The sequence below is a fragment of the Medicago truncatula genome, chromosome 2, assembly GCF_003473485.1.
Source record: "Medicago truncatula cultivar Jemalong A17 chromosome 2, MtrunA17r5.0-ANR, whole genome shotgun sequence".
In the NCBI taxonomy this organism is placed as follows: domain Eukaryota; kingdom Viridiplantae; phylum Streptophyta; class Magnoliopsida; order Fabales; family Fabaceae; genus Medicago; species Medicago truncatula.
This window is the reverse complement of record NC_053043.1, coordinates 33,437,339-33,462,350: the sequence shown is the minus strand read 5'-3', so window position 1 is coordinate 33,462,350 and position 25,012 is coordinate 33,437,339. Positions and strand designations below refer to the sequence as shown.

General features: G+C 33.1%; 2 protein-coding genes across 4 annotated transcripts; one reads left to right on the top strand and one right to left on the bottom strand.

The window, feature by feature from the left end:
* The first annotated feature begins 10,391 nt into the window (after nt 1-10,391).
* LOC120578072 (uncharacterized) lies at nt 10,392-12,955 on the top strand. The gene is made up of 4 exons (XM_039830146.1): nt 10,392-10,529; nt 11,007-11,166; nt 12,322-12,498; nt 12,677-12,955. The coding sequence occupies exons 2-4, from the start codon at nt 11,008-11,010 to the stop codon at nt 12,680-12,682; spliced, it is 342 nt and encodes a 113-aa protein (XP_039686080.1). The 5' UTR covers nt 10,392-10,529; nt 11,007; the 3' UTR covers nt 12,683-12,955.
* Nucleotides 12,956-19,238: 6,283 nt separating this feature from the next.
* On the bottom strand, nt 19,239-25,012 carry LOC11440781 (uncharacterized). Of its 3 annotated transcripts, XM_024776862.2 has the most exons (12): nt 24,733-25,012; nt 24,272-24,562; nt 24,060-24,147; nt 23,593-23,719; nt 23,345-23,455; nt 22,743-22,860; nt 22,110-22,223; nt 21,602-21,651; nt 21,383-21,433; nt 20,508-20,783; nt 20,319-20,426; nt 19,239-19,820 (listed from the first exon to the last, which is right to left on the bottom strand). In XM_024776862.2, exons 10-12 carry the CDS (start codon nt 20,697-20,699, stop codon nt 19,371-19,373), a joined length of 750 nt encoding a protein of 249 aa, XP_024632630.1. In that variant the 5' UTR covers nt 20,700-20,783; nt 21,383-21,433; nt 21,602-21,651; nt 22,110-22,223; nt 22,743-22,860; nt 23,345-23,455; nt 23,593-23,719; nt 24,060-24,147; nt 24,272-24,562; nt 24,733-25,012; the 3' UTR covers nt 19,239-19,370. The 3 variants fall into 3 exon arrangements, with proteins under 3 accessions (XP_024632630.1, XP_039686565.1, XP_039686566.1); XM_039830631.1 differs by having other exon boundaries at nt 22,110-22,860; XM_039830632.1 differs by lacking the exons at nt 24,272-24,562; nt 24,733-25,012 and having other exon boundaries at nt 22,110-22,860; nt 24,060-24,154.

Genomic DNA, 25,012 nt, shown 5'->3' with positions numbered 1-25,012 from the left:
TAAATATACATTTAGTCCAAACAAACAGCTTTGCTATATACCACAATTAAATACTTCAAGAATAAATCACGAATCACATATATTCCATAGTTTTTAACCACTCAAATATCATTAAAATGAAAATCAATTACTGCATATTCAAAAGGTAACCTTCTATCACATATTCACTTTTATTTTGTCCCTCCTGCAACAACCTTAGTTGCCAACCCCAAACTTACACTCTTTCGGACGAACAAAAATGCATAATCATTTTAACCATTTTTTTTTTATTTTTTTTTACGGTAAACCATGATTATCATTACCCAAACATGTTTCCTATTGCAATGGAGAGTGGCTGAAGCATCTAGTTTTATCTATTGGTTAAAAAAATGCAATTCGTGTATTTCTTGTGAAAATATTTTCATGAGATTAAGCATTTTCCCCAAACAAATACACACCTGTTTTTTGTTTTTAGTTCTTGCAATTGTTTTTTCGTCTTTGTAAATATACATTGTTTCACTTTTGGTCCAAATTATTTAAAAAAAAAAAAAAACTTTTTGTCCAAATTAATTTGTTTTAGTCCCACAAAATGTGTTCATGTAAGAGTTGGTCTTTGTAATATTAGTTGCGGGAATCAATTTCAGTTTTAACAAATCTTGCAAAAACTATAAGTCAACAAAATGGGCAAAAACGAGGTATTTCTACAAATACAGAATTTTTTTTTGGTCCTGCTAACCGCTGCTTCCGGGCACTGGTTAAGTATACCATGAATGAGAATTATTACCATAAAAGGAAACTGCTTTTGATTTTATTATAAATTAATTACACAATTTCAATGCTTTAACTACTATATAATTTCCCTTTTCATATCCTTAACCGATGCCCCCGGTTAGCATTTCCTTTTTTTTTTTTTACAAAGACTTATAACAAAACAATATATTTGCAGGAACCAAATACTACATATTTGTTAAAGTTTTTAATATATGTGTTAATTTGTTTTGGATTTGTCTCCATGCTTGAATTTACCTCACTTTGCTTGTAACTATAATATGTGCAATTAAAAATATAACTCATTATTTTGTTAAAAAGTTTAATGACTAAAAAATTCACACTTTAAGGTGAATAGGTGGAGAATACAGGGTCCGAGCTCAGACCGTTCCATAAAATGTAACTCATTTTAGATTCTTTTTCATAGATAGCCATTATAAAAACACACTATCATTCCTCATGTCTTCAAATGAATGCATATTTACAATGTGTGTAACCGTGTTTGATCTATCAAAAAATAAAATCTGTATATTTTGAATGAATCTTTCAAAACACTTTGAAAATTTAGTTGGTATATTATCTGGTAATAGATTGAGTTGGTATATTATCTTCAAAAAATATCTTTAAATAGATTGACATTTTATTTCTTATGAAATTACTAAAAGTCTTGTGTGTCATTAACTTTTTTTTTTGAGAGATTTTTGCTATTTACTTTTGTTAGAGCTCTAATTTCTGTATTTTAAATAGAATCATTAAGAATGGAATCACAAATCAAGAATTACTTGGAGAAGCTTGATGAACTCATGGTTTATACACGGACGACAAATAGAGCTGCTTCTGAAGCTATCACTTATTCAGATGCCTTTGATGCATAAGCTAATAGAGTGAGATGTGCTTTTGATTTTTTATTTTTCCCTGTTTATTGTTGCCTATGACATTTAATGAGTTATATGCTCCATCATTTTCATCTATGTTGTAGTATGACTCAAATTTTGATGGATGAAGAATATTGTTGCTAAAAATATAAAAGATTTGTTTCAAATATATTTTGTGCTGAAGATATATTTATGAACAATAAATATATTTTTATACCATATGAAGGAATATTTGATGCAAATATATTTTGAAAAGGAATATTTGATGCAAATATTCTTTCACTGAAGGAGAAAAAAGAAATGTATCTTCAGCGTGATATCCGTTCCAAATTTATGAGTTATATTTCTCTATAAATATAGATCTTGTATCAGATGTAAATCTTTAGGTAGAGAGTCTGAAAACAAGGGTTTGGAAAATAAACTACGTTTGTAGAGTTTTCTCTTGGCAACGAACACTAAGGTTGGGAGTGATTCACCTTGGAAAACACTATTAGGATTGAGTCTCTTGGTCACGGGAAGAGATTGAGTCTCTTGTTTCCAAACTATTTTTATGGTTCAACAAATTTACCTTTTTTAAAAAATTAACACTATCTACTTGATATTGTATGAGGAAAAAATAGCAAATATTCCAGTTTAGTTGATTGCACTATATAAACGAACTGACAGAAAAAATTACCTTGCACTTGTCACCATACATCATGCAAATTTTAAACCTTGATTGCACTATATAAACGAACCGACAGAAAAAAGAAAAAGAAAAAGAAAACTTACCACATCCATAAGTAATTCATCTAGTTTAGTTGAACATATATTAATCAACATGCCATGTCTCGAGAAGCTTCAATCAACAAACCTTGTCCAAAAATTTCCATTGTGTACATTGGATTTTGGTTTCGACACAAATTAAAACTAGGTAAAGTTTGAAGCTCTCCAACTCCAACCAACCTAACAATCTCCATTGATGTTGCATCAACCCGACCAAATTGTTTCAAATATTAAATATTATCGAGAATTTCGTACTTATGTTCCTTATGTTGATGCCATACATTTCTTCTGCAAGTTCAATTTTGCACAGTTCTTACATAGCTGAACGTGCACGATCAATGATTTTATTGTTGATCGGCGTAGCAAATATTAAGACTCCAGGGAAAGGTCACATGCTCGTTGCATGTTGAGTGATGCGGTGGAGTTTGGGTAGAATGTTCAAAATTCCTAACCCTAGAGTTTGGTTGGTATAAATATCTGCGAAACGTATCAGGTGAGAACTAATACTTAATGTGAAAAACGAATACTTAATGTGAGAAACGAGCATTAAGTCATTAAGTATCAATTCCAAAACTCTTCGAAAATTTTATATTTAATCTACTAAGGCTACAAAATTTAAGTTATTGGTGCAATGTGTTTATGTTTCTATAGAAATATTTTCGAAAAATCATTCAATAATTCAAAGGATACACGAGTTGACTTAACAAATAAAATCGTTGACGGAAAAGTTGACTTAACAAATAAATTCGTTGACGGAAAATATCCACGGAACGTACGTTGAGAACTAATACTTAATGCTTGTTTCTCACATTAAGTGTTAGTTCAATTCTAAGTTCAATTGTTGATGTTCCAAGATGTTTTTTTTTTTGTTACACCGAAAATGAAAATGAATGAAAGTGAAAAGAAGAAGATAGAGATTCATATATATAATAATAAATAAATGAAATTGAAAAGAAGAAGATAGATGTTCATTTATTTATTATTATATATATGAATCTCTATCTTTTTCTTTTCACTTTCATTCATTTTCATTTTCAGTGTAACAAACAAAAATCATCTTGGAACATCAACAATTGAACTTAGAATTGAACTAATACTTAATGGAGAAACAAGCATAGTTCTCACCATTGTTCCGTGGATATTTTCCGTCAAGGATATTATTTGTTTAGTCAAATTTTCCGTCAACAATTTTATTTGTTAAGTCAACTTGTGTATCCTTTGAATTATTGAATGATTTTTCGAAGATATTTCTAGAGAAGCATGAACACATTGCCCCAATAAGTTAAATTTCGTAGCAGAGGTAGATTAAATATAAAACATTGAAAGAGTTTTGGAACTAATACTTAATGCTCGTTTCTCACATTACATATTAGTTCTCGCCTGATACGTTCCGCGGATATTTATACCAACCAAACTCTAGGGTTAGAAATTTTGAACATTTTACCCAAACTCCGCTGCATCACTCAACATGCAACGAGCAAGTGACCATACTGGAGTCTTAATATTTTCTACACCGATCAACAATAGAATCATTGATTGTGCATGTTCAGCTATCAACGAATTGTGCAAAATAGGACTTGTAGAGAATAATGTATGGCATCAACATAAGGACAATAGGTACAAAATTCTCCATGATATTGAATATTTGAAACAATTTGGTCGGGTTGATGCAACATTAATGGAGATTATTAGGTTGGTTGAAGTTGGAGAGCTTCAAACTTTACCTAGTTTTGATTTGTGAAAATCAAAATCCAATGTACACAATGGAAGTTTCTGGACAAGGTTTATAGATTGAAGCCTCGTGGGACATGGCATTGGTTAAGATAATTCCAACTAAACTAGTTGAATTACTTATGGATGTGGTAAGATTTCTTTTTCTTTTTCTTTATTATGTCATTTCGTTTATACAGTTTTTGCATATTCTTATAGTGCAATCAAGGTTTAAAATCTTGCATGACGGTGACGATTTGCAAGGTGATTTTTGAATTGTCGTCAACTGTTTTTTATGCAACTTAGATCAATCAAAATTGGGCTGTGGTTGCGAAGTCATAAGAAACATTTATGACACGATTTAGCTCAACATCACGAACATATATTGTTTTAGTTTACTTCTAAAGTGTAATTAACTTCAACAATTAACCATAGTATATCTTTCTCTATCTGATTTTTGAAACCATATGTATTTTCATTCATTTTCTTGTCATTTCATTTTGGCGTTCATATTCAACATGTCAATCAGAAAATGAGAGCAATATTGGAGACACCAAATACACAAAATTTTCAGGACCAAGCAAAGGAGAAAACAAAGTAAAGTAGATTAACTTCACTATGCTGGTTATTCGTATGTAATATAAATCTTACCTCTAAAAAAACTATTTTCTTCAAACAGTGTGAAGGGAAAGTATTGAAAAGGACAAGACCATTCCTACTTCTTTATCACATATGAAGGTACTATGATTTTACTCCTTGTCCAATTACCATTGTTGAAAGATTGGACAACATCTGAAGTTACCATATTGTAAAGATTTTATACCCGTGGATATATATGTTAATGTTTTAGTGAAAATCAAGGAAAAATTTCATCATGTTGTTGACCAGACGAAACTTTTTTAATTGTTTTTTTTCAGAATGGTTCCACTTCAGCTTTAGGTTTTACATCTAGACTTGAAACCATTGACAAAACCACCTGAAAGAGTCTTTGAGGTATAGAGACCACATGGAAGACTGGTCTGAAAATGAACTTGACAGTTTGTGGATTGTTGTTCGAAGGGATGGTAAAGGAAACTGGGAAGCGCAATATCAGCAGATCCGTCCAAGCCACTCTTGAGGAGCAAATTTCCACAAGAGCTAGCTAGAAGATGGGCGAAGGAGTCCTTGAAATTGAAAATTAGCACTGCAACTACAACAAAGAGTACAACTGCAACTAAGAATGCAATGAGGATTTCTAATTCTTCAACCAACGATGAGGTTGAAGTTCAGCCTCAATTTATATATATTGTTTGGTTCCGTTGTGCAACAAATGAAGAAAGCAGGTAATGACACCGGTAGTTCTTTGGAAAATCCTATTATGATTGATGACTGAAAAAGGTTGCTAACTTCAACAAATTAGCAACTCTTAAACTTAGTGTCATAGTTTTGGTTTTAATCATATACTTGTCAATGTCATAAATCTTTTAATGTTTATGCATTCTTTTTGTTTTTGATTGTTAATGTATGAAATTGATGTGCTAATGTCTATTTCAGAATTATATTAGTGTTCATACTCCAAACATATTGAAATAATTTATATCAACTAAGTACTGAATACTATAAGAAATAGTATGTCGAATGAGATGATATTAACTATTTGTGAAGGAAACCATAAGGATCCTTATTGTAAATCTTTATCATATTCTCTCTCCCTCCCTCTCTTTTCCTTGTTCATTAATTCTCAAGTATTCCATAATGATTTTATGAACTTTTTTTCTTAATTGTAACTTAACTAAATAGAGAATTTAATTAGTGTTAGAACATCAATCTGGTTCAAAGAAAACCAAACACAGAAACACACAATATGTGATGACAGAGTTCGGCCAATGCAGCTGCAATATCGTTCTATAATCAAACTTAAGATACGAATTCGATGATATAACTGGATGATATGAAGGAAAGGAGTCTTGTATGCCATGGATTAGAGTTACACGGAAAAGCATAGTATTCTTGTATAGCATACTGGACTGATACTTTTTTTTTGGAGTCATGTTTTGTTAATTCTTCGTAGATGTTGATTCGGTCCTTAACACGAGGAAATTGGAAGGTGTTAATTCTGAAGCATTGGTTTCTTTAGAACACATTTTGTTAGCAAAGTTCATATTTAGGCTGATGAAATGAGCTTCTTTATCATGTTTCTCATGCCCTATATATTCATTTAAAGGTTCTGAACTTTCTGAAGTTCCCATATTTTCTTTGTTAGCAAAATCTTGATGGAATTGCAAAAGAAAAGAAACAGTGTATTTTTATGTACCGGAACAGATGCATATTTAGATCTTATTTTCAAATAGATATATATTAATGATAATTTGTTAAATGATTTAATATCTGTATTAATATGTCTTGGATTGATCTCCATGCTTGAATTTTGCTCACTTTGCTTGTAAAATGCAATTTTACAATGGTTTTGTGTGAACTGTACGTATTCAATGAATGAATCTTTTGTAACATATTTGAATGAATCTTTCGTAACATATTTTTATATTTTATTCAGTATATTATCTTTAAATAGATTGAGATTTTATAAGCTCATAGAACAAGCTTGATATTTTAACACTCTTTCACGCGATATCTTACCTAAATTTTGCAACTATAAGCTCATCTAAAAAGACAAGAAAAACAACAGAATTTTTTTGACAGCCTTGTCTATTAACATTTTTATTAATAACCGGCATTAATGGCCATTTTACAACTGTCTCCGAGGAGATTTGAACTCATCACCTTGACTTTACAATGCCAAACACTTACCATTGAGCTAGAACCTCGAAGTGTAACAACAACAAAACACTGACTGCAGGCAAAAGGTTAGCTTTTGGTTGCTCATTTAAACAAGAAGGGCCATGCTTCTTAACTAGTTCGGCGCACCTATCCTCCAACTCAGTGATTTCTTGAGTTCGGGAACTATTCATCAATGACTCCCGCACCTCTGCACTTGATTCTAATGACATCTTTTGAATGAATTTCAATGCTTCATTTGGATGGACAATAATACCAACCATGTAGACAACACTAGAATAATGCTCCATAGTTGGGACAAAGCCATGCTCCTTTCTCATGGATTCAAAGTGAAGCATTCCCCCATCCAATAAAACAATTCGTCATTTGATTGCAGTACCATGTTTTTAAATCAACTAAATATATCCATTGAATGTCTTCTACACACCCATTCTTAGTGAGCTGCATTACCATAGTATCCCGAGTACCCAAACCGCGCGCGAGCATATTTTGGAACACCTTAACTACATCAACTACAGAACCACAATTAAAATACATCTCCCAAATTATATTGCATGTTCTGAATTTGAGAGGTAACACATGTTTCAAAGCATATCTATGTACGACTTTTTCCTCTTCAAGAGACTTAGTTAGTCTTCCGATATTGTCCCATCAATAGCAAACAAAGATTCAAATCCATGTATAGGGTGCGTTTGATTCAGCTTTAAAAAAAAAAAAAAGATTTTGGGTTAAAAGAATCTAGAGATTTTTTTTAGAGATTTTTAAAAAAATCTAAAGCTATTTTCGTTTGCCTACTACCCATAAAAATCCATTTTAAAAAAAATAATAAGTTTTAAGTTGTACATGTGTTACCTCCTTGTTGTTAAAAAAAAAAAAAAAGATTTTGAGAAAAGCTAATCTAATAGCTTTTCATTTTAGGATCAAAATAGATTTTTTTGATAAAATGATTTTTCTAAAAATCCTAAACAAACACTTAAAAATGAAAAAAGTTAGTATTTTTAAGGAAAAAAAAAAGATTTATTTGGAAAAAAGGCTTAAGCAAACGGAGCCATAAATGAAGCTTTTCCAACACTTTCAAGACTTCTACTATTTCCTTCACTTTACGTTTCATGCAAAAATTATCGAGCCCCTCAAGTGTACCTTTTATATGGACTCTGTTGAATTATTCCATAACTTGAATACCATTCAAACATTTCACTACTCGATGTGCAACAATATTTTGGTGATTGTTGAAATTGACCAATCTTTTGAGTGAGAATCCCGTCAATTTGATTTCAATATTTTTGGTTAAATAACGAGGTATATAATCTTAAGATGAATAAAGAGAATAAATTATAAGAAAATTTCATTAAAAACATAATTTAAAACATGTCATATATACCACCATATTTTAGACTAAATAGTCCATGGAGGGACTAAAACTGTCAATTTAAAAAAAAAAAATATCTCACCATGTTCAATCCTTACAATTTCTTCTCCCTCCACTCTAGCCCCTTTCACCCCATCCTCCCTCACCTCCACATTGCCATCCTTAATGGTCTCAATAGGAGAGCGATCTCGATCAAAGCATGCATAATTAGTCCAAACTCGATATTGCCTAAGCCGAATATTATTTAAAGCTACCAACAATTTATTTTTATCCCTCACATCACATAAAAGAACAAAACCAAAAAATTTCCATCTAACATTTCTTTCGTGGACATGTAAAAGTCCGACAAAATACCACATACCTCAAAACCATTCTTCAACTCCATGTAAGGTAGTCTATCTAGAATAATCGTAAAATAAAATGACAGCATAACATTAACACTGCGATCAACATCCTTTCAACAAGCCATCATCTTAGAACCTGTTTGTTGCTTTCCACCAATCGAAACTTAATGTCTTCCACCACCAAACTTACGGACAACACTATGAACCCTAGCAATAGTGCCAGTCATAGCTGAATGATCACACCCTGCAAATTCTAGTCACGCACCATTTCCATGGTTAGACCGCCCTGTGTCATGAACCCTGCTGCCAGCCTCCCTGCGATCCCCAAACCAAAACCATGACCCATCATTCAAATCTCCCTTTCCACTCAAAACCCTTGTACCACTCCTGTCCTCTATCCTCCGGTCGAAGTACTACCTGACGTCGGGAACCCACCACTGTCCAATCTCCCCTATCCCCCCCCCCCCCATTTTGTGTCAATCCCTTCTTCTCCCCTGGAGCCTCACGGCTGGTGAAAAGGCATGCCGATGAAAACTGAACGTTTCTCCTCATAACTAGAAAAACCAGGCATTCTATTGATTGATTTTCCATATAAAAAGCCTCAAGAAATTGTTTGCAGGATAATAAGATCAAGATTAAGAAGATGAAGAAAAATGCCGATGCATAAAAAGATGATATAAATGCTAAAGCTATTACATACAAAGATGAAGCTTAACAAACACTTTGGGTCGACTTACAAATTGTTGGAAGGAGTTGCATGTGTTTGAAGGGACAATTGAGTTGAGGAAGAACAAGTCTTTTTCTTGGCAACTTCTTCTTTATTATGTTCCAACTGGAGGAAATTTAGCGCGGCGTAATGCTTTCCACCTTCAAGAGATTGTGATTTTTGCGGAGGTTGTAAGGAATCATCAACTCATATCTTCTTGCTTTGTGATTTTGCTCGAGAGGTTTTGCGGAAAGTGTTTGGTTGGTTAGGGATCATGGTGATTATTCCTCAAAATTTGATGGTTCTTTTTCATTGCGTCTGTGAGGAAGCTAGGAACAAGAAGCTACAAAAGGGTTTTTGGTTGATTTTGTCATTTGATTATTTTTTATGTAGGAAGATTGGCTGCATGAATTGAACGTGAAGTTGCGCGTAAGATTGGCTGCATGTTTGGCATCAGATGTTAGAATGGCTATTATCATACCTCTTCGGAAATCAGACTTTATTATTTCAGCCCAATTTTAATAAATTTGTTTTATTTTCTGTTTTGGATTTTCGACCCATTATGTTTTCTTAGTAGGTTTTTCCTTCAATTAAATTTCAGAGTTTCTTACTTTCCGGTAGATTCTGGAATCCTATTTTCATTTACGACAGTGTCAATTTGGGTGTATTGGAAGAGACCAAGGTGTTGTCTTGGAGATGGTGTCTTGTTAGGGTGAAAGCTTCGCCGTATCTTTGTTACGAGTGGTCGTGGAATCCGGTAGATCGCGTAAAGGATGTTCTTGTAGTTTGAGTGTGCTGTTTTTCCCTTTTCTATATGGAAATGTGATAGACGGATTCTTGCAAATTGTTTTTCTCCCTAATTTAAGTTACAGCAGTGCTAGATACCGCGAAAGCTATTTCCACGAAAACCACGATGAGGCAATTTGCAACAGTTACAAAATTGTTTTTTTTTTTTTTTTAATTCTTAAAATAATATAATTTTGGATTTGCCTCATCGTGGTTTTCGTGGAAATAGCTTTCGCGGTATCTAGCACTGCTGTTTTCCTTTAAGTTATTACTTTACGGGAAAAAGGAAAAAAAGAACAAAAATGTTAAAGACATTGACGTCACTGCACCATCAGTTACATGCAATTGCTAAGGTTCTTCTTCCTTTATCCCATCCCATCCCATCTCATCTCAAATTAAAAATTCACTTTCTGATCCCATCTAAGTTCATTTCAGCCACGACGACCATTCAGGTTTGTAGTTCAATTTTCCATCCAATTTTCTTTGGTTCATTTTATTCCTCTTGTTATTTGATTGTTTATTTAAGCTTCCTTGTAGTTGTTTCAAATCATAATTTTCAACAAATTGAAGTTGTAATGCTGATTGATTTTGTAGTAATCAAGAAATATGTTACCTGATCATGAATAACATTGCTTTATTTTTTTAATTTTTTTCTCAATCTTTTCTGCTTTTTGAATTGGGGTGTACCTTGTTGGTGTTTAATTCTTATGCATAAGGAGTTGAGAGTTTTTGGGTTGGAGGTGTTTTTCGAATCCAGATTTTTGTTTATGCACCATCTCTCATTTTTTATTTGATGAATTATCAGGATATAGTTTATTATTTTGCAGTCGAGAGAACAAGATTGACACTTAAAGAGATCACTCTTATCTAGTTGTTTATTCAGTCGTAACCTTTTATTTTATTTTGTTCATCGTTTATAATAATTTCAGGATGGATTCATTTGGGATTATGAAAAGGGATGCTAGAGACTTTCATCATGTGTATGTAAGAAGAAGAAGAGTGGTTCGAGATCTGGATTTAAACATTCCCTTCGGTTCCGAATCTTCTATGCTTGAAACTGATGTTTCGCTTGAAATCGGAGATGATGGCGTAAGTTTAGTTTTACTATTTCTTTTTTGTCAGCTGCAAATTAACATGAATCATTCTTTTTTAATTTTTTTGGTATTTCAATTTGATAGCATGAATCCTTGTTGTTGAATCATTGTAGTTTATACTCAGAGATAATTGTTTTCGAATATTCATAACTGTGCTGAGATTTCACATATAATTCTAGCTATTAAAAATCACATATAGTATCTAAGATAATTTAAATTTTGAACCCCTTCATGAGTTTTCAGATATCATAAGTTCTGTCACAATTTCATTTCCTTCTACATAACTGTGTTGAGATTTCCAAATATCACAGCCTCTTTCTCATACTCTCCATCTAATCTCAGCAGTACGGTAATACCCCGCCAGAAGCGTAGCACTCTAAACCACCAGCCACTTCGCAACCTTCGACTGCCCAACCCACAACCATTACAAGTCTGTGACTGTTTCCACATGATTAACGCTTCTATTACCAACAACCACCACTCACACCCCTTTGCAGCACTGTCAATGGGCACCATTGCACAAACTACGTCACCGACTTCAACGGATCGCCACCAGTCTCCAGCTGCAGCAGTATGTTTGAAAATAATATTAATTATTATTTTAAATAAATTGTTGTGAAACAACAAATAAGTAATGAACATGTTAATAGGCTAGTTTAGGAATAAGTTGTTTGGGTTAAATATATTAAAATGAATAAAAAGGGCAACCCGATGCACTAAAGCTCCCACATACACAGGGTTTGGGAAATGGTTCCACCATTTGGTGTATTGTACGCAGCCTTACCATGTTTATACACAAGAGGCTGTTGCCCGGACTTGAACCAATGACCTTTCAGTCACATGACAACAACTTTACCAGTTGCGCCAAGGTTAAGTGAATAGTTATGTTTAAACTTTTCTATGGTTTAAATATACTGAGAGTGAGAATATATGTATAAATTTTGCTATGTTTGCGGGAAATCCTGTATTCTAGCCTCAAGAAGTCGTGTTTATTATTTAACTTATATAGAATCAAAATGGTTTAAGTAATCTCAGTTTTATAAGCATTAATCAGATAAACTTTGTATGCATGCTTAAAATTGTGTTTTGTTTAGTATATTCCTTTACTTAGCTTTAAGGTACGCATGCTTATATTTTGTTTTGCTTGTAGTTTGCTGCTGGAAACAAATGGCACTGCCCGACTTACTTGAAAATTGATGATGATGAGCTTTCCATGCCCATCAAATATTTGAAGAAATTGAAGTCGAAAAAAGGCATTACATCAGCTGCACCTGAAATCGGTACAAATAGCAACGTGCAAGCAAAACTTGCAGTTATTGATAACCAGGTATCCTTTATTTCTAGCACTAATAAAATGTGAAAGATTGTATGCATAGTTTAGAATCTTTTTTAATTCCTAATTAATGTGAAGTCTAAATTGGTAGTGTGGAATTATTTCCAATTTCTCAACTCTAATGCAAATCATGTATAGACTTACTATATAATGTCTCTTATGCCATTATCAGGTCTGAACGGGGAACTGAGGCGTCATCCTAGTGCATATTGTTTGAGTATGGGTATTATGGTCAAATTAATGGTGATTAAGACTAAATTTTCAGATTACTTTTGTAAAGTATCAGCTTTGTGATTCTGTTGGTATAATAAATATACAGAGGATTTTAAACAATTTCTTGTATCCCTTATTTGATGATTATTAGCCTGGTTAAGTTTGGGTTCAACTTTATGGTATATGAAAAGAATTCCTAATACCGAGCAGAAAGGAATGAACAGGAGAATGATTCTAGTTTGCCCCCTAATCTATTTATTCATGCAGCCTTGTAAATTGTACTCTAGGTCGCATGATTAATGCTCAAGGTCATTGCTAAATCCGTGCTAGGGGAAACAAAGTGAACAAAAAACGTTTATAAAGTATGAAATGATAGAGTGGAAGAAGTGATCAGAAATAGCTGAAGGGGTATCACTTCTTTAAAATAGCAATCAACTACTTTTCCGAAAGAGTTCCAAGTTTATGTATAGTATGTTTTGATTGGCGTTTTTGAACTTGAGCTCAAGGCAGCGCTAAAACTCTTAAAGGAGAGTTTTTTTTATCCATTTGAGTTGAACCTACCCAATTCGATGGTTATGATATCCGGTTTATGAAAATTAAGTTGAACTTATTTTATTGGTTACAATCTTAACCAAACAGACTATTGATGTCTGTCTTAGTCTTTTTTTATAGATAAATCAAGAGTGTGAACTTGCATTAAAGTGACAATACACATCGTAACAAGGTTGGTACCCCTAGAACAACAGAGAAATTCACTATTTTCCTTCTCTTTTCTATTTGTAACTTCTTTATTCACTTCATCTTCTGAGTCCACCTCATTTTCATTTCCTTCCACCTCATTATCATCCCTGTCACCTTCACTTGAAACAGCATTTCCTCCTTGGAAGTTGTGAATTCCTTTGCTTGAAACTTCATTGTTTGCTATCATTGGAGACTTTCCTTTGTTGTGGTCTCTAATCAGTCGTTCTCCTTCATGGAGGTTATGAATTCCGGTAGGGGCTAATCCAAAGAGTATGTCTACTTGGGTGCTACTTCTAGAAAACTTGCGGAGGAAGCTTAATTCTTGGGGGAATAGGTACATGAGTCTTGGTGGTCGTATCGTTCTTCTTAATCGTATATCACCAATTTAGTTTCATTCGAATCCACTTCTAAAAAACACTAAAAACCAAACTTATATATACCAACAGAAGTTGATTTTGGTTTTAAAATATTTTAGAGTGTTAGGAATACTCTATTTTGAACGCTCACTTAACATTCACTCCTTTATAAATGAGTTCTACATTTTAGAAATAATTCCCACGTAAATTGGAAGGATTTTTATGAATTTAACTTAATATAAATGAGAAGGTCTTAGAGAGAACATTGAAAATAGTGTGTTCCTAACCCTCCTCAAAACCACTCGAAATGTTGTTAAATCATATTTATTCACAATTATTTCAGACAACAAAAAATTTCTCAATGGAAACCCTTCAATACAAAAACTGTGACAAAACTGAAACTTATTTCAACCACTAACAAAAAAGAAGAACGAAAGTGTCAAAGTACAGAACTCATGATTCTTCTAAGAAAAATACACAGTAAAGCTGAAAAGCTTGAGAATCACGCATAAACGACAGAAGATGTAACTGAGTCCCAACAGCCTTACTCTCAATGGAAAGATAATTAAGGATACTGAGAATTTTTCATTATTGGAATAGAACAGAACAGCCAATATATATACATTTTAATCTTGTACTTCTAACTAACTTGTACTACATTATGAGAAATGTATTATATTGTGGTAACTTGCAAGGCAAGTTTCAGCTGCTATCTATCTTCTTTCACTATGTTTTGTTCATGTTGCAATACTGGCTTATTTTAGTTATTTTTCCCATCATTTCATTCATCTTCTTATTTCATTGTTAATTTAACCTTACTTGTAATTGTTTGCAATCTTATTTCTTATATAGTTAGTTTCAATGCTGATTGATTTGAATACGAATCTGGAAATGTTTATATGTGGTGCAGGATCATGAGTAACAAAACTTTTTTTTTCTTCTTCTAATCTTTTCTGCCTTTTGAAGTTGGGATTGCTGGTGATGTTGGTGTTTATTGCTTATGCATATGAAAAATACATTTTATCTTAAAATTTGCCTTATTGGAACAATCAAAAGTTCTTTAAGCAGCTTAGCTTATGCGAGAAGTAATGATTCCTTTGCGAGAACAAGGTGGTTTCTGCACCAAGTGATCTCAGATTGTGCGGAGCTTTTATGTCCTAGCAATGTTAGTGATTGTGGATAGTCCATGGTGGAACCAGAAATTCACCATTTCAGGATGCAATATTCTCCATTAAATGCCATAGCGCAGCAATCATTGACAAATTGGGCGTGGCAGTTGTAAAAAACTCAGCCATGAGCTTGGATCCTATAGATGCAAGGAGTATTTATCTGTACTTGTAAATTTTGTTGGATTGATGTGGCCATTGACTGACTTCATTTTTCTATCTACTTGACTTGCCAAGTTGTCTCATTTCATGTGTTTTTACAAATAGCTTTTCGGCTTCCATGATCTTTCTAATTGCGTAAGTTGTTCAAACACATTTTGGTATAATTATAACTTATTTTCATCTACTATTTAGTTGGCATTATCTTAGATGTACTTTGGTTGTTTTTAATTACTTTCATAATGTCATTATATTTATTTCCATATTTACCTGCTGCTATGTTGCTATTAAATGTAATTTTCGCTGGGTTTGGAATTCATATTTTGATTTTTGTTTACTCCATAAAGTAATTTTTAAATGATCGATGTAATAGATTCTGAATTTTGATGGTTTGAAAGTTTTGGAGTGGGAGATTAACATGTAATTACTCCCATAGTTATTTCTTTAGTTATGTGAGATTACTTTTTATGTGTTAACATAATCCTTTATTTAGTTCATCATATGAGAATATTTCAGGATGAATTCATAAGGTGTATGCATGTAAGAACAAGAAAAAGCACTGGTTCTGGAAAAGTTGTATCAGATCTGGATGTAAACATTCCCTTTCGTTCAGACTTTTCTATGGGTAAAACTGATGGCTCACGCGAAATTGGAAATGACGGTGTAAGTTTAGTTTCTCTTTTCCTTCTTTCCTAAATAATTTCTGTGGCATGTATTTTTTGTCAGCTCATAGTAAACAAACATTAGTCAGTCCGGTTGAATTCTAGTTTGTACTCACAGATAAATACTCCTAACTGCCTTAGAGTTCCCCTAAAATAAATTTTCTCATACTTCAAATTATTTCAATAAAATGTACGAAACTTTTTCGCTTCTATATGATGCCATTTTCCCTGAATTGGGTATTGTAAAAAATATTCAAAAAAGTCTTTGTTGCTGCTATGCCTTATAGTACCTAGGATGATTTTAATTTTGAAGCCCTTCGCAGGCTTAAATAATGTAAATTATGTCACAAATTTATTTCCTTCTTCCTAACTGTGCTGAGATTTCAAAATATCAAAGCCGCTCTCTGCTGCTCTTCATCACTTCCATGAGGCAACGTTTGTACATCACAGGAAGCGCAACATTGTCACTTTAAGCGTAGGCAACAAAAAATGCTATTTTTCTTAACCGTGAAAAATGTTGACTACGTCTTGAAGGAGGACACACCTGTGATACCAGTGAGTTTGACTCCTTCCGGATCGAATAGTAACAAACGTAAACAAAAGAATCATTTCTAATATGAGCAGTCTAGGATTAATTCAAAAATTATCAATTAATGACTTTGAAAAGTGCCAATTTTGTAGTCAAGCAAAAATAACAAAAGACTTGCATAAATCAATAACTAGAGAAACTTAACTATTTGATTTAATACATTCTGACATATGCGAACTTGATGATAACTTGACCGGAAACGGACAAAGATATTTTACCACTTTTATTGATGACTGCTCCAACTACACTTAAATGTATTTGATGAAAAATAAAAGTGACGTGTTTGATATGTTTAAAATATTTGTTAAAAAAAAATGAAACTCAATTCAAGAAAAGAATCAAGCGTTTTCGTGGTGAAAGAGGCACTGAATATTTATCACACACGTCGAATGAGTATTATAAAGATCTTGGAATAATTCATGAAACAACTGCGCCTTATTCTCCTGAAATGAACGGTAAAGCGGAGAGAAAAAAAAATATAACCTTTACCGAATTATTAGTTGCTATCATGCTTAATTCCGTTGCAGCGGAGAGAAAAAAATATAACCTGACACTTAGTTGAACTGCCTCAAGGCTGCAAACCAATAGATTGTAAATGGGTTTTGAAATATAAACTGAAACATGATGGAACTGTTGATAAATACAAGGCTAGACTTGTACCCAAAGGTTTCCGACAAAGAGAAAATATAGATTTTTTTGATACCTACTCACCAGTTACTAGAATCACATCCATAAGGGCACTAATTTTCTTACTTGTTGTTTATAACTTAATTGTACACCAAATGGATGTGAAAACAACTTTTTTAAATGGTGAACTTGAAGAAGTAATCTATATGGAACAACCTGAAGGTTTTGTAATCCCTAGACGAGAAAACAAGGTCTGTAAGTCAGACATATATCTGTATGGTCTAAAACAAACCCCTAAGCAATGGCATGAAAAGTTTGACAACTTAATGATTTCGAATGAGTTCAAAGTGAACGAAAGTGACAAATGTATTTATTACAAGTATAATATAAACATATGCACAATCATATGTCTCTATATAGACGACTTGCTCATATTTGGTTCAAACATTCTTGCCATAAATTCTACAAAATCACTGTTGAGTAACAACTTTGATATGAAACACCTAGGAGAAGCTGATGGAATTCTTGGCATCAAGATTACTAGATCAGATAAAGGAATTTCCTTGGATCAGTCTCACTACGTTGAGAAGATCTTAAGGAAATATAACTATTTCGATTGTAAACATGCGAGCACACCTTATGATCCAAGTGTAAAACTCTTTAACAACATTGAAGATAGTGTTAGACAAACTAAATATGCGAGCATCATTGGCAGTCTCAGATATGCTACAGATTGTACTATACCCAACATTGCCTATGTCGTGGGACTCTTACGCAGATTTACAAGTAGGCCAAGCAAAGGAGCATTGACATACGATTGAGAGAGTCATCAGATACCTGAAAGTGACTATGACTTTAGGATTGCATTATCAAAGATATCTTGTTGTACTTGAAGGGTGATTATGACTTTAGGACTATGACTTTAGGATTGCATTATACAAGACACCTTGTAGGATGATTCCAAAGCGACCAGTGGCTATATATTTAGCATTGCTGGAGGAGCTTTTTCTTGCAAGTCTAAGAAGCAAACCGTTCTGGCTTAGTCTACAATGGAATCTGAGATGATTGCACTAGCTACTGCTAGAGAAGAAGCAAGTTGGCTAAGATGATTGCTAGCTGACATCCCTTTATGGGAGAAACAATTACCAGCTGTGTTAGTTTATTTTGATAGTATCGCGGCTATTGAAAAGATTAAGAATCATTATTATAATGGAGACGACAGATAAGGCGTAAACACAGCACGATTAGAGAGTGTATCTCTAATGGAGCGGTTAGAGTTGATTTTGTACGTAATGAAAACTTAGTTGATCTTTTGACGAAAGTACTAAATAGAGAGAAAGTTTAAGATACATCCAGCAGGATGGGAATAATGTCTATAGCTCACTCAGTGATGGAAACCCGACCTACATGACTAGAGATCCCAAGACTTTGGTTCAATGGGTAATAACCAGTCATGAAGTGATAGAACATTCTATGAAAAGGATTAAGAAAGCATGATATTGCAGCGAAAGAAGGATAGGTAATAGAAAATCTTAATGAGATTTATACTCTATGTTGAGTGGGGTACATAGCTACATGATTACCATTGATAGACCGACTTATCACTACTAAAAAACTCAGATTTAGCGACGGCAGTTTTCCGTCGCAAATGATTAAAAATTCCGTAGCAAACGACTTTGTGACGGGTTTTGCGACGCTTCGAAAATCCGTCGTAATAATGGGGGTCGGAAAAATTGACCGACGGAATATCAACTCCGTCACTCATTGCGGCGACTCAGATATGGTCGCAAACAACAAAATTCCGTCGCTAAGCCTCCCACATTATGGATATATGTCACCCAGTTTTCCGTCACAAAATACCGACGTTAAAAATATCCGTCACAAATTACTGAGGGAGGAAACCGTTGCAAATAACTGAGGGAACAATCCCGTCGCAAAATATCTGAGAATTTGATTAGCGTCACAGTGGTATCCGACGCAATACTGCAAGATAAAAATTTTGTGACTTTCCGATTTTCCGTCACAAATAAGTTTTTTTTTTTTTTTTTCCTTAGAATTAGTTTAGAAAATTTCTCAATTATTTCTCAAAACAATTTTGGAATATAAAACAAGGTGATGAAAAATCATAAGATAAAATACATTAATATGATAAAATATGATAAAAATTACATTAATATTTGATTAAAAACCTTTTTGATTGCGTTCACAAGAATCACACTACTTATCTTTTGTATCAAAATATATTGAAATAATTATTAAATAGTATTAGAACATTTACTTTAAACTAAAAGTTATAATTAAATTTTCAAAATAATATGATAAATAATCAAGTAGGTGGACACAGATGTTAATCCTAACTCGAACGATGAGGTTGGTAAGGAGGTAGATGCGAATGGTCTTGTGTAAAAGACTCCATTAATTTCTGGAACTGCTCTCGGAGCAATCGTGAATCCTCCTGTGACTGTTGTGCCTGCTCTCGAGCTAAACGTGACTCCTCCTGTGATGCACGAATCAATTCCTCGTTAGTCTTTAACCGCTCCTTGAGTTCCATGTTTTCAGCTGACATTTTAGATATTGCAGTCCTCATATGCTCATATTCAGATGGTGAGATGCCATCAGATGACCTGGATGAAGAAGGCTTGTATTTTCCTGCCTCTGTCCCCAAACCATAAATACGTCCTTTCTTGTCGACTCCTCCAACTACGTCCAAGAAGATGAAGTTGTCTGACTGATGGTCATTAGACACATCATCCCCCTCTGTTTGTTGTGAGTTCCTTTCAAAAATCCGTCTTTCATATTCATCCTACAAAATTAGAGTTTGTCTTAATTCTTACGTACAAAAATATAAAATTAAATCAATTACTACAATTAAATTCATATACAAACCAACCAATAACAAGTTAAACAAATTAAAACTAGTTTTTAACCATGTTATCATGACTTCTTTCCAAGTGAAGAAACATAAGATTATAATGTTCTGATGTCAGAACCTGATGAACAATAATAAGCATGCATAACATTAAAAATTATGGCACAAAAGCATGTAATATACAACAATATACATGATTAAATAACTAAAAACAATTATAGCACATGATGGCAGAGTTATAGTGTAGCAGCATGCATCAATACACATGAGGACAATTATAAATACTAATTTTAAAGTTTTTCCAATTACCTTGACTTGCCACCAGCATACCAAGTCCACAAAAGGATATAACTAATTCTAGATAATTTTCAATTGTTTTATGTTCATTTGACAAAGGGCTGAAAATGATAATATCATCGAATTGTAACTTACCGCAACCATTTGAGATTTGGAGGATACCCACTTTGATGGATCACCTTTCATTTTGTGTGTCTTTAGATACACTTCCCAACAACTTGGAGTCATGTTTGAGTCAGTTTTCTATAGTACAAAATAAATAGATTAGTATTATTATTAATTTAAATCACTATGCTTTACTGCAAATATAATTTGTTTACTTACTAATCTTTTAGAATGTTCAATTGTTGGAATTGACCCACAAGTGTGCAATGGACCATTAGAGGATCTTCTATTTCGCTTATTAACTGCTGCTTTGTCCTTCCATTTACTATCTTCCCAATTTTGTTCCAATTTTTCACGCAATAGAGCAGGGATCCATTCGCCTTTGTCCATTCCTCTTCGTACCCGATACATTGTATTTTGGTACCCATCAGATGCCTTATGATGATAAGTCTTCTTTATGTCTTGATCATGCTCAGGAAGCCACTTATATATCCTCTGCAATACAAGCAATGTAATTAATATAGGATAAACCGGACAACACGCTAGGAGCTTTGCTCTGGAACTTGTAACTCTTTTGTGAGTTATTAATATTCACCACTATTCTCTTGTTTCTATTGATTTATTCTGTTTTATTAGCTCTGCTCTATCATATATGTTCATTAAAATTCGCTCTTTTTACTTTTCTTCATTTAGCCTTAATTTTTTTTACGTATTTTCCACCTCTTTGATTTAGGTTTGGTTTATTGTGTAAAGGAGCCTCTTTCGCTAATTTCTTGTCTACGTAGTTTTCTAAGAAGCTACTGAAAAAATGCTTATGATTTTAAGCATTTGTTAGGTTTTTCTTTTAGATGCTCTTTTTTTTTTTTGTAAATATTTATCAAACTGGTACAAAAGTGATTATTTTGTTTTAAAAAAGTAATCTTTTTTTATAAGAAACTGATATAAAAGTGATTATTTTGCTTTAAAAAGAGATTTTTTTTCTTCGAAAATGGATACCAAACGAGGAGTTCAGTGAATAGGTAACAAGTTAAATTTACAGATTTCACTAAAATAAATAAACAAAGTACTAATCACTATTGATCTCAGAAACTTACCCATCGCCACGATTCAGCAAGGCAGGACCTCCACCTCGACCGCCTCTAGGCCTGGAACATCCCAAACAAAAAAGTAAATAAGTGATTAAAGATTTCAACAGAATTTTCACCATTGAAGATTTCAACAGAATTTTCACCATTCAAAAATAAATATGTACTCCATCCAGGGTGAAACTAAGTGTCCAAATAGACATTCCCTCAAACATGTTATGTTCTTACCTTAGTTTTGGGATACCACATGAATATGAACAGGGCAAGCTTCAATGATCCTGCAAATTAAGGATGAACAAACACATAAATCAAACAATGATTGTTAACTCCATTCGCACATGCCAGACAACATTATCATATCATATAATTATGTAAGCTGCAATTGAAGTGCTTAAAATGAATGCTACTACCAAACATGCTTCTGATAAAATCACAAGCCACACAATTAGATGCCTCATTCGCATTTACATAAGACTAAGAGTGCAAGAGGTCACAAGAGAGCAGTCATGGTTTATCAGATCTCATATCAGATAGAGACAACGAAACACAAACAACAAAGAATGATAAAAAGGGGAAGATAAAGAAAGAAGAGCTTGAACACAAGAAAATCACAGACAGTTCATCACAAGAAAATACCAATCTGTAACTTTTCAGTGACCTTTTCACAGTCCATTCGTGAAAGACAATAGATGATGACACATTCATCAAATTGATTTTCCCTGATAAAGCAACTCACCATGTAAACTCTCCAATTGATGAGAAATTCGAGCAGGGGTGAGCAGAGACCCTAATGACCAGACGCTTTCATGCTTTCAGTAGCTCTGGTCGTTATTGAGGATGGGAGACAGGGCTGCCAGTGCAACCAGAATGTAACATAAATCATCAATTTGGGGAAAAAATTAAAGGACCTATCTGAGAAAGAGCGATTAAAAATGGATATTCTAATAGCTGAAAAGAAAATGGATGTTCTAATAGCTAAAAAGGGTTTTAATAAGTTCATTCTTTTGATAATTCAACTTAGTCAATTAACAGGAAAATAATTAAAAGGAACTATCAAGAGGTTATAGCAATTGAGGCCAAGCATTCAAATTTCATATAAATATCTTGAACACATCCTAAATTAAACATGGCAATGTAATTGGCACACAGTAGAATTTTCATTAACATTGTAATACAGATCAATGGTCATAGTAATAAACAACAAAAACGATAAGGAGGATTTTCAAATAACATATGATATTGATGCTGAGACTTTACATGCAGTTCATGTGATATAGAATAACTTAGAAGATGTTAAAGGAGTAGGTAAGATGATATGAAATATCTTATCATGCACTTGAATGAAAAGCTACTAATGAAGCATAAACACCATCAGTAATCTTCATCAACACTTCATGTCTTCCCTTTTCAGCCACCTCCCCGTTTTTAATCACGGCTATAGTATCAATAATAGCAGTGATACTAACCCTCACCAAACTGCATGAGAACTGCATGTAGATGACAACATAAACTTCAAGTTACTAACCCTCACCAAGAATTTCATCATTCACTAACTCAAAAGTAAAATAAATTGAAGTCAATATATAACACAATCGAACGAAGAAACACGATTTCATTAATTTGAAAAGGAAAAAAAAAAGGCAACAATCATTAACAAAATAGAGATGAGTTCCTTGTAACTTGAAAATGGTGCCTTGGAGGTAGCTTGAATTTAAACAGTGTACAACTTTCAGATGATAGGAATCCAATAGTCTTACTACGAAGTCAGTCCACAAAACCTTATCATGAGAAGGTAATTGATCAAAATCTACACTCACCTTAACATAGAAGAGTTTTAAGAAATAAACAAATATGATATGATCCTATCATTTCTACCAAACAATTACAAAAGCAAAATATTTTTCTTTCAAAGTAAAACTAAAAGAAGTGTATACTTCATCCATAATTGAAAGTTATCAATATAATACATACCAGAGAAGCTGAGATCAACCACCACAGTCTTCACTCCCTTCAATTCCACATTCAAGAAGCCCTGCCAACCATCAATCGATCTCCTCCGTTCCAGTATGTTAGAGCTGCCACCTTAATGTCCAAAAGAAATTAAAAGCATGTTAGATATAAAACACTATATTTATAGCATTTAAAATATGTCAACTTACAATCCGATACATCAGATTTGTTGATAGCCAAAGATAAATATCATGAAATATATCTATTACCTTGGAGATCATGCTTTTGTTGTCCTGCTTAAACTTCATCAAGAGGTTTATGGTAATTCTTAGGATATATTTAAGCCCGAAAATTTATTAAATCAGCATGACATGTAGTCCATTCTTCATGTTTATGCTTCAAGCATGTTAATATCACCAAAAAAGCGTGTTAAAATCAGCATGACATCTAGCCTAAAAGTTTTGATTCCATAAAAAAAAAAAAAGTCTATGCTTCTTTATAACCAGTGCTTTAAAAATCAATGCTTCTCTACAAAATTAAAAGGCCTAATACCCTAAAAAACCGACAACAACTTATCAATGGTCTTTGATGTCATCAAGTGAAACTCTAGAACCAAATCAGCTATAGAATAAAAAGCATTGTACTGCAATAATCATTCCAAATCAGCTATAGAATAAAAAGCATTGTACTGCAACTTCATCAAAATTAAAAAACAACTACAAAAAGATTAATTTACCAGTAATCAATCCATGTAGATGTCATCAAGTCCATATTTGCATCAGACTTTTTATAGGACCTTGTACTGCAACTTCAATCATTTGAATCTTTATCCTCATAAACCAAAACAAAGTATGAAAGTAAATCAATCAATTTTAGCTTTACCTTGTATGGACTTATGATTGAGTCTATCAATTACACAATTAATTGAATAATAACTACAAATTTTACCTTGTTTAAGCCCCCATGAAATCCATTTAAATTAGGAGTTCTTGAGAACCAAAGCCACATTTTCAACCTATTAAATGTCATATAACTTACCAAACCAAAACTATAAGAATGCATTTGAAAAAAAAAAAAAAAAACTGAAATGAAGTTTTAGTTCCAAATATATAGCAAAATTAATCCCTATTCACATATCTATGAATCCTTACAACCCAAAATTGTTTCACATATATGACGAAAGAACTCAATTCCTAGTGATGCCTTTCCGAATGACCACCGGAGCAATTTCCACCGAATCTGAACATCAATAATATTTTCTCATGAATTAGAAACTCATTCTACCACTTCTCTAACTAGAGTTAACCATAAAATCCCTACATTATTCATTCTAACCTACAAAATAATTTCTAAACGAATCTTCATGTGTAAATAAACACTAATTGAGAATTGTAAGTCGATAAATATACCTCAAAGAGTCTCAATGAGCAACTCTCACAATATGGGTATTCTCCTTCTACTTCAAAGCACAAACCCTAACCCCCAAATTTATACCAATAGAGCTTGAATATGAAGTTGCTTTACTTAGATGATCAATTATTCTTAAGGATGATTGATTTGGTGATGAAATTGGTTGATTTGGGAAAGGAAGGAAAAAGAAATGGAAGAAGAGGAATGAGGGACAGAGAGCTAACGGGAGTGATAGGAGAAAGGAAAGGGAAAGTTATGTGTGTTATGTTTTTTTTTTTC

What these genes read in the sequence shown, in the direction of transcription:
- LOC120578072 (XM_039830146.1), top strand. Translation starts at nt 11,008, where the DNA reads ATGGATTCATTTGGGATTATGAAAAGGGATGCTAGAGACTTTCATCAT. An exon ending in TTGAAATCGGAGATGATGGC is followed by an intron (nt 11,167 to 12,321) that starts GTAAGTTTAGTT and finishes TTTTGCTTGTAG; the next exon opens with TTTGCTGCTGGAAACAAATG.
- LOC11440781 (XM_039830631.1), bottom strand. Translation starts at nt 20,699, where the DNA reads ATGTATCGGGTACGAAGAGGAATGGACAAAGGCGAATGGATCCCTGCT. An exon ending in TTGAACATTCTAAAAGATTA is followed by an intron (nt 20,427 to 20,507) that starts GTAAGTAAACAA and finishes TTTGTACTATAG; the next exon opens with AAAACTGACTCAAACATGAC. An exon ending in CCAAATCTCAAATGGTTGCG is followed by an intron (nt 19,821 to 20,318) that starts GTAAGTTACAAT and finishes CTAATTTTGTAG; the next exon opens with GATGAATATGAAAGACGGAT.